We start from the raw sequence: 17,169 nt of genomic DNA on the forward strand, positions 1-17,169 counted from the left end.
ACCAAAATGTATGATCCAAAATGGTCACAGAGGTATATCATCAAATCTCACATGGATGTTAGGTAATGCCCTCTGTGAGTGTTGCACCAAAAAAAAAGAAAGAAAAAAAAAGTTAAACCATAGGCCTTACACCCAAAATGTAGATTACATTCCCCAAATTTACCTTGTACAAGACTGTGCAGTATTCCCAGTGAAGGAGAGAAGTGAAGCTTGGGATGTTTGGTTGGTCACAAGATGAAAAAAGTAGCCCAAACCAGCAGCACACACCCTGTTTCCCTAGAGAAATTAGGGATAGTTAAATAATAGTTATTCCATATACAGTAAGGTTACTGCAAAGAAAGACTCTTATGTACGTACTCATCCTGCTCTTCGTTTACTTTCTGTCAAGGTATATTGACACTTCCCAGACTCATTTACTCTTTATCCACCCATCCCCCACGCTGCTTCAGGTAGAAAAAATGCTCTCATCCCTCTTCCTCCAGGCAGCTCAACTAGACTATAATGTACCCACCTCAAGAACCGGCCTCTTAGGTTAAAGTGTCCTTGTCAATGTCCACAGTGAGAAGTTTATTTGCATCACCTGACCCAAGCTCTTTGGTGTATGCAAGCGTACCCAGTGACAAAAGCATACCTTAAAGTCTAGTCTACACAAAGCATTCTCTCTGATCCTTTGAACTAATCAATGATTTGGCTATGGGCTGAGAGCCGATGATTACACTGGCCATGTCTTTGTGCTGAGACACAGTGGCTGAATTCAAATACAACTCAAATCTCCCCAATGTATTTTTAAATAATTTTTCTTTATTGATTTTAGAGAGAGAGGAAGAGAGAGGGAGAGAGAGACAGAAACATCAATGAGAGAGAACATCAATTGGCCACCTCCTGCATGCCCCCACTGGGGATCAGGCCCACAACCTGGGCATGTGCTCTGACCGGAATTGAACTGGCGACCTCTTGGTGCATGGGTCAACGCTCAACAACTGAGCCACACTGGCCAGGCTCCTAGATGTATTTTTGTCCTGATTAGATCATCTAAATTACAGTGATACCTCGGTTCTCGAACATAATTCGTTCCAGGAGGACGGTCGAGAACCAAATTGTTCGAGAACCGAAGCAATGAAACCAATAGGAAAGCGTGACTCCACAAAGCGTGACTCTCTCTCTGCACTCACACTGATGACGCAAGCAAGGCGCGCTGGGCCAAATGAACGCCATTCGGCTCATCTCGGAAGTTCGAGTTCCAAATATTTGTTCGGATTCCGAGACAAAAGTTTCTCGAATCTCCATTTGGTCGAAAACCGAGGCGTTCGAGAACCGAGGTATCACTGTACTTTAATATTTCTTTATAGGATTTACTATTTAAATAGTTTCATATCTTTTAGATCTTCATAAACACCTAAATTCTCCATTAAACTGTATGAGTTTGGGGCTTTAATATTGTACACAGAGGCATTTCACTTGGCCTACCCACTACACAAAACTTTTCATTTTGTTTGCATCATTTTAAAATCAGGAGAGTTGATATAAAAATGCAGATGTTCTGTTGTTTTTTTTTATTTTTATTTTTTTAAAAATACTGAACCCAAATTCCCAATGGAATAGCTGTGGCTCAGCTGAAGCTGAAAAGGCCTGCCTGTTAGATTATGTGTTATTTTTCCACAGTACCCTCCCTCCCTGCTGCACTTACTTATGATACTGGCCTAGTCCCTGCAGGCATTTGAATTTGCAGCCTCCTGACTCCAGGCAGTGAAGTAAATGACAGGCTGGCTGCTCTGCCTCTGTAGTGGGAGGAACGAAAGGCCAATAGATCGAGCTGCTGGGCTATTTGTGTGTATCTGTTCTCTCTCAGCCTGGGAGGCTGGGCCAAGGCCTGGGTGCCTGTGTCTGCCTAGAGAATAGAAGTCAAGAAACCGGCCACTTAGCCTACCTCAGGCCCCAGCCTTGTGCTCCAGGGATAAAGGGAGCCCCAGAGGCTTCTGCATGGTTCATCCCTGAGCACTGGAGGTTTCACGTGGTCTGGCTTTGAGAAAAAGAACCCCAGAGCATCCTCTCTGCGAGCAACTCAGGCTCCCAGCAGCATGTATGATGGGACAGCTCACCCTGAACACTGGCATGAAGAAGTGAAGGGATTAAGAAGTACAAATTGGTCGTTAGAGAATAGTCACAGGGATGCAAAGTACAGCACAAGGAAGATAGTCAATAATATTGCAATAACTGTGTATGGTGTCAGGTGGGTACTGGAAATACCGAGGGGAACACTATGTAAAGTATATGATTGTCTGACCACTGAGCTGTACACCTGAAACTCATACAAAATGGTATTAAATGTAAACTGCATTTGGAAATAAAATTTAAAAAACTAATAATAGAGCAGTGCTCCCTACGGAGGGGACTTTAAAGAGCCCATTGCCCTCTGGGTGTGCCACATGTTCCACCAGGACACTCCCACGTGTGCACACACACACACTCACACACACATGCACATAGAACCAAGCAAAGTCAAAATGAGAGGAAAAAACTAAAATAGGTTGTTTTTTGTTTTTTTTTTTGTTGTTTTTTGTTTTTTATCCTCACCCGAGGATATTTTTCCATTTTTTGTACAGATAGAGTGAGAGGGAGAGAGAGGAAGGGAGAGAGAGAGAAACATCGATGTGAAAGGAACACATCGAGTGGCTGCCACCCGCACAACCCAACCGGGGCCGGGGACAAACTGCAACCGAAGTACGTGCCCTTAGCGGGAACCGAACCCGGGTCTCTCCGGACCGCAGGCCGACGCTCTAACCGCTGAGCCAAACTGGCCAGGGCTAAAATAGGTTGTTTTAAAACCACCAGTACTCACCTCCTGCCTCAGGCAAACCAATGCTCGGTGCTCCAGTCCCTGGAGGCTTCCAGCCTCTGGGGAAGGGTGAACAGGGGCCAGCAGCTCACCATGAGACTGGAAGCCTGGCCAACGGGCAAGATCTGCTGAGGCAGCCAGCGCTTCCTGACACGGTCCCTAGTACTGCTTCTTTAACTTTAGCTGTGGTGCACTGGGGGCCCAAGGCGTTCTCAACCCGGGTATGTGTAGTTAGTCAGCCACTCCCCATTGTTCATTCAGTTAGAGAACTATTTTCTTCCTTTGTGGACAAGAGGCCCATTCTCTTCTGGATTCTGAACATTCCCCCAATTTCCTATGATCATTTAAAATTCCAATCACATGGCTCACCTACCATGTTGTACTCAGGAACGTGACTTTTGGGTATCAATGAATGGGAAGTTGAATTACTATTGAAGGTGCTAGCATGACTTCAAGGAACCAGGGCCATGGCTAAGACTCCACTTACCTTGAGATGGCATAGCCTGTCAATCAGGGAAGACATGGTTCTCCGCAGAGCATTTGGAAATCTCTCAAGACATTGTTGGTGATCATAACTCAGGTAGAGGGATGCTACTGTCATTCAGGGAGTTGAGACCAGGGATGCTGCTGTACAGAGGGCAGCCTCTCACAACAAAATGACCCAAAATGTTACTACTGCCACCGCTGAGAAACCCTGGTCTACAGTCTAGAGTCGGAGGTATGTGGTCTCAAAATAACTCACGCCTACTTTCTAGTATCCCATCTCCAAATTTTGATGGAAATACTAATCTAAATATAAAAACATGGCTAATTACAATAAGAATGCTTTGGCAATCTTTACTAGGAAGGTATTAATATATTTTCAAATAATCAAATCCAGCATGAGACATTCCCCAAAAAAACATTTATTAGCACTGAAGCAAATGCAAGTGCCCCATATGTCTCTTCGACCCTCTTAGGTACACAAGGAAGTAACATAGCTGTTGATTTTCAGTGATGATTACACTGGAAGCCTCTTCACGGACTTATATATAAAGCTCTACCTTCCACATAGCCAGTGTTGAGCAGCTGTGTCTCTGCCACACCTATGAACCATGGGGAAGGCCATGAGTATATAAGAACGGAGCTTAGGAAACGGGGCTTCTTAAACACCACCTTTTCTGCAAGTATACCAAAAATGAGACAGGGGCACTAGAGGCTGGTAAGTGATTATCTCACTTGGACATATACCTCTGCTTCATTACCAGTGAAATGCTACTTCACTGCTCAGACCTAACCAGGAGGGGCAAGATTTAAACATTTAAGGAATATATTGCAAGGGCTACAACCTTATTCATCATCTATACCAGACAGGTGCTCCAAGAGCACGTATTTTGAGCAAATGCATAGATTTGCTGAATCATCTGCCCTAGTGTCATTAGTATTTACAAATGATCATATATAAATGCTTTCCAAGTGCATTTACAGGTGGGCAGGATGTTCCAACTCTGGTCTTCTGTCAGCCACAGTGAACCGTTTCTTATAAAAGAATCAAATGAGCAGTCGGATCACATTGCTTCCCAGCCCTTTTTCACTCTCCACCGCAATTGGGCATGCTACAAATGATTCATGAGGAAAATCCACATATTTATGCAGGCAGCCGGCGGCGTGTGGGGAAGGGTTTAAGGCAAGCAGGGAATTTTGTGTGGAAATCAATTTTTTGCGGAAGTCACTGTATTATGGACATTCAAGCAAGAGAAATTCCAGAGAGAAATTAACTACTCAAGTAAGCCAGCTCCTTGAGGTGTGCATCTATAGCTACTGGGGTGGGGTGGGGGGGGGGGGTGAGTTAACCCTTCAGGCTGCTCTTAAATATACATTAGCTATTGAGTGGGGAGAGCCAGAGAACCGAAACTGGGCCTTTAAACACAGAATTCCTTACAAAATTGATTCACAAACCAGAACAAATTCTCCTCAAATTAAATGGGTGTTTCCAAAGGGTATGTCCTGAGGATTTTCCCATGGGCTACCCTACACAAGAGTCTGGTCATAGGAAATTTCTCACACCGCCCTAAACGTGGGGTGCCCTGGAGCTCTGGAGGGGAGCAGGCCCTCATTGTTTAAGAGCAAAGACTTTCCAGCCTGACACTGACATGGGTTCTGTGTTCGGCAGCGGTGGAGCCTCTGGGCAGGTGACAAGGAATTCCTAGGAGTCAGAGATGCAGACGCCGGAGTTGCAAAGGGAAGGCAGCTGGCAATGCAGTGCTCTCAGACCTGCAGGTGCGTGTGGAACCCACACCAAACCGCTTTTGGAAAGCACAACAAAGACCTGTCTATGGAGCGTACAGAGGGATACAAGTCCCCTAGGGACTCATGAATATCATGCTTGAGTCCTCACGAGCAAGAAATCAAAAAGCTCTGGTTTTGCTTCTCCCTGGACTTGGCTCATCAGCAGCCTGGGCAGGGAAGCAGGCAGACCATCTGTGGCTATGAAAACTAAAAAGGAATAAATATCATGCTCCAAATCCCTTGGTACCACACAGGGTGGAGTGTGAGTCAACTGTAAAGATGACTGACTAGAAGTCAAGGAAAAGTCCGTGTGCTGTGGCTCCGCGTTGGATTCTAGGCTCTGGGTCAGGGCAACTCAGGAATGATAACCGACCACAAACCATTGCAGAGACTGAAGGATCAACTCTGTTTGCTCACTGCCTGTGCACCAGGACAGAGATTTCAAGGTCAGACTCCTGTATGTGGGAGAGAGAGTTTAGACTTTCAGGGTTGGTTGCCCAGGCATCAGGACTAGGTCTTTTTCTTCGAGACTAAGTAAGGGCTTTAGTTCAGTGAATAGTATTGTCCCAGTGTTTTTTTTTCTAGTTTTTTTTATTGCTCTGTGGCAGGGTACATGTGACTTTCATGTACCATATTTCTTTTTACATTATCAGTGGGGGAACTGGGTAAACCAAAGTCACACAGCAATGCTGTGTTATATTTTTGCATCTTTTTCTGAGTTTAAAATTATTTACAAATTGGAAGTTTAAAATAGAAAAATCCAAATTCATGGCAGTAATACCTGAATTTTAAAAAGACTTTTTCCAGACTGTCAGAAAACTGGAAAGCAAGAGGGAAGAAGGAGTGAAATCAAACGGAGCACACACAAGGCCTGATACACCCTCTTAAGGGTCAGTGTGACTCTACACCCCTCAAATCGGACATAAAAGTCACCACTTTTATAGCGGTTCTCAGAATAAGGAATGTCTCTCTCTTGAATATCAGACAACCTTGCAAGAAGGTAGTATTTTTCTACCACATCTCTTTCTGTTGCACATATCACACACACACGCACACACACACACACACACACACACACATGCATGCACCACATATCATTGTTCTTGTAGCCTCTTTGTTATCTCTTTGGAATAAAGGTGTATTTCTAAAATATATTTTCAAAGTACTCTCTGTATTGTCCACATAGAACACACTTAATAAACAATAATTCACTGTGTGCTCAATCATGGCAATGACCTTCATGGGCCCTAAAGGTCAATAGGAGGCCATAATTTTTAGGTTTTGTCACATATGCCCAGTTACCAACTCTGTCCTTGGTAATAGTGCATTCCAGACAATGGCATGCCGAAGAGACCGCACAGCAGAATACAGTGGCTCAGCGGAAAACTGGAGTAGATGGTGCAAGATTTAACAGCAAGAGGTGAGTCCCACAGGGTTTAAATTCTGCCATAGATTAAACAGCTTATTTTTTAGACATCAGTGATTGTGGGATCTTGGAATCTATTCTTTACTTTTCTCTTTCTCCTCCCCTCATTCTTTAATTATATAATTATACCCACATTCATTCATTATATTCAATTAATTTGTATTGAGAAACTACTGTGTTTCAGACTTTGTGTTGGGGTCTAAAAGCTAATAAGCTAATGAAAAGAGAACTAGAGAATTTTAAGGTCGTTGAAGAAAAGGTCAGAAAAACACCCGATAACTATACTTACTGAATCTACGCTACTGGCTTAAAATGAAACCTCATTCTCAAAATATGTATATTGTCCTTTTTAAAAAAATGTTGTAAGGTGGACATAAGAGGAAGAAAGTAAAAGAATGGGAATGGAAGTCATTTAATGGTGAACAAAGAGCTTGTTTTGACTGTTTTCCTACTGCTGACTGAGCCGTGTGTCACAGGGCAGACCACCAATGCTCAGGTGAACTATCACCTTCTAGGTGGCTCTCTGGTTCTCTGCACCTATTGACCTATAGCCAGCTCAGTTCTTCCTGTGGTTAACTAATGGCCAAGACACCTGCCCAGGAGACCACATGCTACCCAGTGAAGCAAAGTCAAATGGACAGTAGCCTTCGCATTCAATATGAAATTTGCATGCATTTCAGCCTCAAACAGAAAGATGAGCTGGGCAACCCTGAGGGTCTTTTTACCTCTAGATATTTCAGAGGAGTCAAGTTTCTGCCACCCAAGAAACGTAGTTCTTCAGGCCCCAAAGCTTGCTGCCATAGCTGCACAGACAGCCCTGTAGTCACCAGGTAAATGCTGCTCTGATTGTTCTGGGTCTAGAGTTTGGTTTCCTTCAACAAATACAGTTCTGCCTCCTTTCTCACTGGCATATCCGCTGCCCCTATCAGGCACCTGAAATGGTGTGCAAGTGCTGTGCTTGGAAAAAGTGTGATTAAGAATCCGGCCCAGCCAGTGTGGCTCAGTGATTGAGCATGGACCCATGTACCAAGAGGTCACTGGTTCGATTCCCGGTCAGGGCACATGCTCAGGATGTGGGCCCAATCCCCAATGCGGGGCATGCAGAAGGTGGCCAATTAATGTTCTCTCATCAATGTTTCTATCTCACTCGCCCTTCCTCTCTCTCTCTAGAAAATCAATAAAGAAAACAAAATTTTGTAAAGTGTCTGGAGGAGGGTTGAGGAGGTAACCATGACTTTTATTAGGGGTTATTCAACTACAAGTAATTAAAAATGGATGAACAGAGAGAGACAGAGACGTTCGTTTTCTCAGTTCCTCAGAAACCTGGCATAACTGTGATGATCAGCAGGTGCTCAGAGGATTGTCCTGGAAGAATGGGATGCCCCTGGGATAAAATCATGGGAGAATAGGAACCAAATGGCCTTGCCACCACTCTGATGCAATTCCTCATGCACGGACCTATGGTTAAACTGTCGCAGAAACACTCATTGTTAAAGTGTTTGGAGAGACATTTATCAAGAAAAAGTAATGGTAAGTTGTACTAAATGGTGGGATAAAAAAAGTCAAGCCCACTGGGGTACTCTTCATCCATCCTGAAATCTGACATGCCTCCACACCCCTGACTTTACTGACCCTCAGTTCTGAACATTCTTAAAGAGCAATAACATAACCACACTAATATAGTAGATAGTAAAGATTTAATAGGTAATTAATACTGGAATTGAGACAAAAATTGGCACCACAGCAGAGAGCTCAGGAAGACATTTTAGTCTGCATGAACTTAAGTAACCAGAAAAGAACCAGCATCTACTGATCGCTCCATATAGATATTGCTTCAAAGAGCATTCGCAGGAATTCTGAGAAATGATTACATTTATCCTAAAGCACTTATTTAACACAAAATCACAAAGTGGTCTCTCAGTACCAATGCACAGGAAGTAAACATGCTCTATCATATCACAATGCTGCTGCTGCAAATCATGTGAGGAGTAATCTGTATGTGCTCTTAGCTCTGATTTTCCTGGTGAAGATCTTACCTCTACAACATTGGTGGGGTGGCGGATATAGATACCAGATGGTGTCAAGGTTTCAGGGTTGGAGAGTCCCTCAGTGCCAGAAACCCTGATGATCACATTGTTTCTTACTATGTTTCCCTGTTCTGACCTGTCTAATTTAAGAAAAGAAAAATTAAAGCCAAAGGAGTCACAAACATAGTTAAAATGTATGCAACTCCACACTCATTTGTCTATAAATACACATTATAATTCACATAGCGCATAAATGTATACATACTCATTTATATGTATACAAAATATTTATTATATTCAGTGAATTTAAGATATCTAACATGATTCCATCAGGACTGTCTATAGAACATAAGACAACTTAAATGAATTGTAGTAGAGTTTAAATTAATTTGCATATTTACCATTTTTTCTTCCACAAGTAGCCTCCTGAAGGATATATCTTGTCTCCACGTATGTACCTGAGAACAAAGGACCGTGTTACATCAGCGCATTTCAGGCCACCCAGGAAAATAAAAAATGAGGCAACACTACTGTTTCTTTGGGGTGTGGCTTGTTTTTATTTTGTTTCTGTGTTTTTATCTATGAACCAAAGAGATACAGATTATATGGACTTTTAAGTTCTAGAGTATCATGGATCAGAAGTGCATTTTAAATTGTAAAAAGAACAGAAAAATAGATCTACTATTTTACTTCTTAGCAAGAGTCCAAGTGACTGTCTCCACAGTTAAGTGCCACACATGAGTCAGCTCCAGACCCACCCCTAGCTGTTCAAACGAGCCACCGTCTAACCACATACCCCTCTCTTCCTCTGAAAGATCTTAAATGTCCCGGAGGAACAGGCTGGAGAGTACCTGGCACCTTCACACCCAAACCACAATGATTTAGAATAGAAGAAAACAGAAGCATGGGCTATGCATGTCTATGGCATCAAGAGAAAGCAGCCCCACAGGCGCCCAGCCTCACAGACCCCCTCTCTTCTAGACCTTTAGGTATCTGGGTTTCCCATGTCATTTCATGAGTCTGGATTTGCAAACTCGTTTTGCATGAATTGAGTACTTTATAAGGCACTAATCAACAAATATTCTAATTCCTTCCCCTGCACTACAATAGACGTCAAGAGCAGCAGATTCACAATATCCACACACTAAAGGTGAAATTCTTTCTGCTGACTTTCTTCCTTGCCTAGTTAATGTCTATTTCATAATAACTGCTTTCTTCTAAGATAATGTCATTAGGGTTTCTTCTTCCAGAATTTCTGCTCCAGGTTTCAGCAAACCTTTTTCTTACTTAGATAAAAGTAAGAATACACAAAATTAATTATCTATCTGTTGGTTTGACTGCCCTATAGCTGTCTTTTTTTCAATCAATAGATTTCTCTGCACCTGATCACTTTTTTTTTTTCTTTTGGTCCAAAGCTCTTTGCCTTTTAGAACTGGGATGTTTTATAAAGCAACTTTATATGATCCATATTTTCTCACTAAACAGTTTCCCTCTCAGTATTAGACCCTTTAGAGCTTTGATCTTTAACAGATTGTTTTTAAATGAAACATGTACATTTTCCCACTGATATCAAAGAATTGATTTAAATATAAAACATTATTTAGCAAATACAGTTATAATCTTACTTTCAGTGAAAACCTTTGATTTGCTTTTCTACTCTGACGTAACCAAAGATCCTTTGTTCTTTAATTCATTCATTTCTTTCCACGAATATAGCTACAATGGACTAGTTAATGTGCTAAATGCTAAGGAAACAATCTTCACATGAAATCTGATGGTAAAAGCAGACATTAACCTGATTATCTGAAACATTATATATATATAATGAACCTGAACTAAAAAGTCACCTTTAAATGATCAGTTTTGTATTGATCAGTGATTGCCTAAAGCTTAGGCAATCACTGATAACAAATATACATTTTTTTTTTTTCCTCACCCAAGGATACTTTTTATTTATCATCAGATAGAGTGGGAGGGAGGAAGGGAGAGAGAGAGAGATAGAGAGAAACATTGATGTGATAGAGCCACATCAACTGGTTACCTCCCACATAACCCTACCAAGGCCAGGACAAACCACAACCAAGGTATGTGCCCTTGACTGGAATTTGGGCTGTGGGCTGACAGTCTAACCAGTGAACCAAACCAGCCAGGACATAATATATAATTTTAATCAATAATTAATGATTGGTGCTAAAAGAGCTTAAACATAGAATCTTGCAGGAGAAGAATAAGTGGTATAAATAGAGGGGGGGGGTGGCTTGTACAAAGGCCCTGAGGCAGCAGAAAGTGGTCTTTTGAAAGAGTTAAAATAAAATAGGTCAGTATAGCTAGAACAAAGAGAGAGAGCGACAGACAAAAAAAGAGCAAGACAAGTTTACAAAGGTTAATAGAGGCAAAATCAGGGAGGGAGGGAGTCCTTTAAACTAGGCTGAGGATTTTAGATTATATTCTAATGGTAGTAAGAACTCTTAAAGGGTTTTAAGGAGCAAAATGATAATGCAATTTGAGATTTTTAAAGGTGGTTCTGAGTTCTGCAAGGGTAATGAACTTAAGAAGAAGAAAAAATTGAAGATTCTGAAACATGAGCTTCTTCAACAAACTTCAGGAGCAGCTAAGAAAAATATTCAAGATTTTTAACTCCTTGTCCAGCATCCAGACTTGACATTTCATAAGATGGTACAAAAACATATTTGTGTGACTTTGAATTAATTGTGAAAATTGCTGAGAGTAAATTTTAAAACTGCCCATTGTATATTTATTAACCTGAACTAAAAGGTCACCTTTAAATGATCAGTTTTTTATTGATAAAGCTTAGACAATCACTGATAACAAAACTTAAATTTATGATTTTTAATGATGCTATTTCTAATGACCAAAGGCTGAAGTTTTTATAAACTAAATGTTGAAAGTTTGGGATAATTCTTTCTGTAAAACTGTGTGTCTTACTCAAGAATACCCAAATGAAACAAGCTCGTTCCACTTACCCACTAGCAATGCATGGCCTAAAATGTCATAGAATACATTCCTGTCCACTTTCAGGCCCCAGGTCCCGGACATGCTGAGGCCTCTACTGAAGGAGCCCCACACTGTGCAGCCCTGGATGTAAGAACCTGAATAGAAAGGAGTAAAGTAAAATTAGAAGGGAATCTTGAAGGGTCCTTAGATTCTGATCTCTTTGAAGACCATCTTCAAAGCAAGCTATAATATAACTGAGTGCATTCTCCCACACAATGATGAAATGCAGGAAATGAGGATTTGTAATCAGAAATCAAATTGTTTAAACGGGCAACTCAAGCCAATGCACCTCAACGATACCAAAGATAAGCAAGGTAGAATCCCAGGGTCAAATGTTGGAAAAGAAAAACAAAACATCCAAGAAAGAGACAGGGTGGCCAAACTGTGGAAGACTGCATGGCTGTCAAGACTTCCCATTGGCCATCATCTTTGTATTAACTCACAGTACATAGTGGATGGCAGCTAAAGCAAGGTTAAGGGCCATGTGAAGAGTACTACTTAGAGGCTAACCTTAATCTTTGGCATGAGGAGATGTAGTCATTATTTCTTGAGCTATGAAGTAATACTTTTAACTTGCTAGGCAATAATATTGAACTTGTTGGCCTAAGATTGCCAGAGTCTTTTTTTTTTTAATTAAAATTATATGAGTAACATTGGCGTATAACATTATATACTTTTAAGGTGTACAAGATTATAATTTGACATCAGCAAAGCCAGAGGTTGACCTGAGGATCACAACTCTCACAGTTGCATATGATGGGTTTATAAAGCTGAAGGGAAAGTACCCTATACTACCATAAAATGAATTGGCATTTAGGAAAATCATCACATTGGTGCCATGAGCATATTTTATGGCCCCTAAAACAATTTATGTGAATTGGCTCAACAATGGATCAATATTATATATTACAAGAATTGTGCTTTGCGCTGGAGATATTATGATGAACAAAAGTAAGCAAATTATGCACTTATGTATCTTCAGTCTGATGGAGGAAACTCATATTAAAATAATAAAGGTGTATCATTTAGATAAATAAATTATAAATCCTGGAAAAAGAAGTTTTATATTATCTCTAGGTAGTGAGAGATATTAGTATATCAATGATAGCTTGCTTAGCCAATTGGAAGAATGACTTTGGTTTATGGAATAATTTGACTTTTAAATTGGGACTATCCAGAAAACTCTCAACTGTGTCTCCATAGGTGAATGGTCTCCACATTCCCCTTGAGCTCAGCTCCCCTGGTACCAGATGCTCTCAGATCACTCACCAATAAGTTAACCCATTTATACCCACCTATGCAGAAAACTCTGCCTGCCACAGACTTTCCCTGACTCCAAATCACCGTAGTATCACTACATCTGAACAACAAAAAGTACTAATGTGTTTATAGAGCTATTATGGGTTGAATTTATAGATTGATAAACCTTTAAAAGTAGCAAGCATGCAAAGACTCCAGCACCCTCTAACTCTAGTGGCTGGGGGCAATTGGCCAATGGGTCACGGGGGCCTTCGGGGAATGAAACAATAAAAGGTCTTTGGCAAGCATGCCAGGCATTAATAACCTCTGGGTTAATATGTTGTCTCCTCCTACGAAACACATTTACATTTTAACAGAGACCTATAGGGGATAATGGGTTAGCTTAGTGGTTTTCAAACATTTTTTAAATCACTGAACCCATTTTTAAATAAAACCTATTATATAAAAACAGATACATGTGCAGCTACTCTGAGGCAGAGGTTAGGGAAGGCAGAGTAAGTCAATGCTTGGGCAAGGGAGGGTTTTAATTAGGTTCAATTGATAATTCATACGTGACTGCTATCCTCATTCATACTGGAGCTGGACCCCACATCAAATATTCTGCATCATTATAAGTACCAAGAGACCAAAAAAAGAGAGAAAGAGAGAGAGAGAGAAAACAAAGATATTTATCATTCTATTGTACCAAGGAGAGAGCTATATTAGGAACCATACTCCTAAATGAATGTCAAAATAAATAAGGTGGGACAGAGAATGGGACATTAGAATAAAGAGACATTCTTGGCTTACAGTTCATTTGAAATGAGAGAAAATAATGCTATAGTTGGCTAGCCAGGATTGTGCCTTCAACACCCTCTAAGATTGCTGTCATTGTCTGTTGGAATGCTAGTGTTTCTCAAGTCCCGCCTGAACCACTGAGTATGTTCTGATGGTCTTTGCCAGGCACCACCCCTGGAGCACCTTCCTTTTCAAGGAAGGCAAAGCTTGAATGTGTGGGTCTTGGAGGTGCTGAGGGGTGGGGAGGATAACTCAGAGATGAAGTTTCTGTCCTCATTACTTAGCATCTGTACCCCAATTCTCTGACTCTCTGCATGTCAGCTTCTGGCATTGGGTTTTTGCCCTGGGTGCTCCTATGACCCTCCAACTTGAGTTTCAGAACCTTTGCAGGTACATGTGGTCATATGCTTCTTTTTTTAGTCTAATCTTGTTTTCCACCTGGTGATTCCCACCTTCATTTGATATGTCCTGCTCCCTTCCTATCTCTTCAGCTCTGACCCAGATCCGTGCACTCTGCCTGCTCCATGGTCCCAGGGGAAGTGCCTGGTCCTCAGCCCATTCTCCCACAATTTTTCTAGGAAGACAATTCCTCTAGTTAGGACAACTTCACAGGGAACTGCTTTCCACTTGCTGGACTGCCACGGCATTGATTATTCATACTACTCAATGTCAATTTGCCTGTGGTCGCAGGATTACAATGTGGATCGTGAGGTTCACGCCACATCTGTTGACCCTATAGTGATGTTTCTGAAAGATATTCCTTGGACCACTTGTTCCAGAATCATAAGGCTTGCTTATTAAACATTCAGATCTCCCCTGGCTGGTGTGGCTCAGGGGACTGAGCATCGCCCCATGGACTGAGAGGTTTCCGGTCAGGGCACATGCCCAGGTTGTGGGCTCGATCCCCAGTAGGGGGCATGCAGGAGGCAGCCAATCGATGTTTTTCACATCAGTGTTTCTGTCTCTCTTTTCCTCTCTCTCTAAAAAAATAATAAAAACATATTTTAAAAAATAAATAATAATTCAGATGCCTAGGCCCACCTTAGTCCAGAGTTTGTCTTGGCAAGATCCATAACTCCAAATTTTATTAAGTTCATCAGGGAGTTTTTTAGGGACATTAAAGATTGAGAACCATAGATCTAGAGCATGTCTCCATCTCTGACCCCCACATTCACTTATCACCTACCATGACCCTTGGCAGGTAGTGCCTTGAACATGGGAGAAGAAAGAAAAGTGAGAAGTTAAAAATGAAAGAAGTAGGCCTGAACTCTCTTACCGCTCAGTGCTCCCACCAGAGTCAGGGCGCTCAGATGCTTACGGAAGGTTTGCCCCAAGTTCCGGAACTGCACTCCCTCCAACTGCACCCAGCTGGGCTCCTCAGGGAAGGACTGAACGAGGACTCGGGCCCCCAGATCCCGGGATCCCAGCACCTTCTCACTTGTGGAATACAAACAGTGCTGCAAATTACCTGAAACACAGAATGAAGTCAGGTTACTGACGCCCATATGACGCACTTCAAGCCTCTCTCCAGTTTGAAAGGCACTGACAGCAATTATTGTTTGTTTCGTGGAATAATCTTGCTTTCATTTTACTTTGATTCTCCTTTTTAAATTATTAATGAAAATATCCAATAACTAGGACATGATGTTGCCTTCACTCTATTATTTTCAGAAGCCCCCCCCCCCAAATCAATCACCTTAATTACTGTCACAAAGAGGCTGACTGTAACCCACATACCCAATCTAAATAGATGCTTATTTCAATCTAAAAGATGCCCTGGAGGGAGCGTGCAATAACATGACCTCTCGTGGTTGATAATTGTAGGGAATGAGATGTAAGTGCTGAATGTAATCATGGCTTGTTTTAGTCTCAAATTGTCCAATGGGCTCCCCCTTTACTTTGCTGCTTTCTAGTTTGGTGACAACAATAACGCCACTGCAGAGAATGGCAAAGGGCTCTAGCCCGGCACCAGCACTGCCTCCCAGAGAGGACAGCAAACCACATGAACGCGGTACACACAGCTACATTGCTGCAAAGAGTTGTTACCTCAGGATCCAGGATTCTTTCTGTTGACATAGCATGTGGCGGTATGAACTAAGAAATCATTTTCTGAATTGATTCTTATTTAAACATTTTTAAAATATGTTTTTATTAATTTTTAGAGGGAGAGAGGAAGGGAGAAGTAGAGAGCAACATTGATAAGAGATCAGCTGCTTCCTGCATTTCCCCCATATGGATGGAGCCTGCAACTGGGCATGTTCCCGTACCAGATAGGGAATCAAACCAGTGACCTCCTGGTGCAACCACTGAGCCACACTGGCTGGACATGAATTGATTTTTTATTATCCATGTAACAAACCAAAGAAAAAGTGCCACTAATACAAAGTGATGTGCCATTTCATGGTAAATAATCCATAGTAAGTTACAAAGTCCAGTCATTTGCTAACACCCAGAGAATGAATATATGAGGTGAATGGCCCTGGCCAGTTTGGCTCAGCAGTTAGACCATTAGCCTGTGGTCCAGAGAGACCAGGGTTTGGTTCCCGCTAAGGGCGCCTACCTCGGTTGCAGTTTGTCCCTGGCCCTGGTTGGTCCTGTGGATGGCAGCCATTTGATGTGTCCCTTTCACGTCGATGTTTCTCTCTCTCTCTCTCTCTGTTCCTCTCTCTCCCTCTCACTCTACCTGAACAAAAAATGGAAAAATGTCCTCGGGTGAGAATAAAAAAAAAAAAAAAGAGGAGAGATTTATCACAATTTTGATTATTTATGTCAATGATCCATAAAATTTTTAAGTGTTCAGGCCTTGTATTATTGTGTTTAGCTACCTCATTCCCACACGTCAGCCCCATACAAAGAAGAGGTGAGTGACATGTGTTTTTAGTGAAGGTATGAATTCTGTTAAGCTGACTTTGAGAATTTTGTAGTAATGTTTAAGAGTGCACTGAGCCCTGGCCAGTTTGGCTCAGTGGTTAGAGCGTCTGCCCACAGACCAAAGAGTCATGGATTCAATTCTGGTTAAGGGCATGTACCTCAGTTGTGGTTCATCCCCAGCCCTGGTCTGGGTCATGAAGGAGGCAACCAGTCCATGTGTCCCTCTCACGTCAATGTTTCTCTCTCTCTCCCTCCCTCCCACTCTATCTGAAGATAGATAAGTAGAAAAATATCCTTGGGTGAGGATTAAAAAAAGAGAGAGTTGTGCTGAAACCAGGAATTTTTTTCATTAGAAGGTAGCAGATTTATCAGGTTCTGACCCCAGATGCATGGTCTCACTTGCAGCATGATCAATGATCTAAGAATACCTGTATGAGAAATCCCAAAGTGTTTGAAAATAACTCAGATCTCAATTCAACGTAAGTATTAAAGTTGACAATCACTGGATTCTAACCCACTGTATCCAAACATTTTTCAGAATGACACAGTTGTGAGCTAGGAGACTAAGGTGGGAGGGGGGTCAACATCCCTTTATCCTGATTGCATCTTGACATTATACCCACCTGTGTCTATATATGTAGATATGACTCAAATCTTTAACTCCATCCAACATTTCTTCCAGGCTCTGG

The 17,169-nt window shown here is 41.7% G+C and overlaps 1 protein-coding gene across 1 annotated transcript in view; it reads right to left on the reverse strand.

The window, feature by feature from the left end:
• Positions 1–17,169, reverse strand: part of PKHD1 (PKHD1 ciliary IPT domain containing fibrocystin/polyductin) — a 471,475-nt gene that overhangs the window by 279,789 nt on the left and 174,517 nt on the right. Inside the window, exons 39-43 of the mRNA XM_036248838.1 lie at positions 14,886–15,077; positions 11,542–11,667; positions 8,959–9,015; positions 8,567–8,697; positions 164–276 (exon numbers count right to left, since the gene is read on the reverse strand). Of these exons, the coding sequence (XP_036104731.1) occupies positions 164–276; positions 8,567–8,697; positions 8,959–9,015; positions 11,542–11,667; positions 14,886–15,077 (619 nt within the window). The remainder of the gene's footprint in view (positions 1–163; positions 277–8,566; positions 8,698–8,958; positions 9,016–11,541; positions 11,668–14,885; positions 15,078–17,169) is intronic.

The sequence above is a fragment of the Molossus molossus genome, unplaced genomic scaffold (assembly GCF_014108415.1).
Source record: "Molossus molossus isolate mMolMol1 unplaced genomic scaffold, mMolMol1.p scaffold_m16_p_8, whole genome shotgun sequence".
Classification (NCBI taxonomy): Eukaryota; Metazoa; Chordata; class Mammalia; order Chiroptera; family Molossidae; genus Molossus; species Molossus molossus.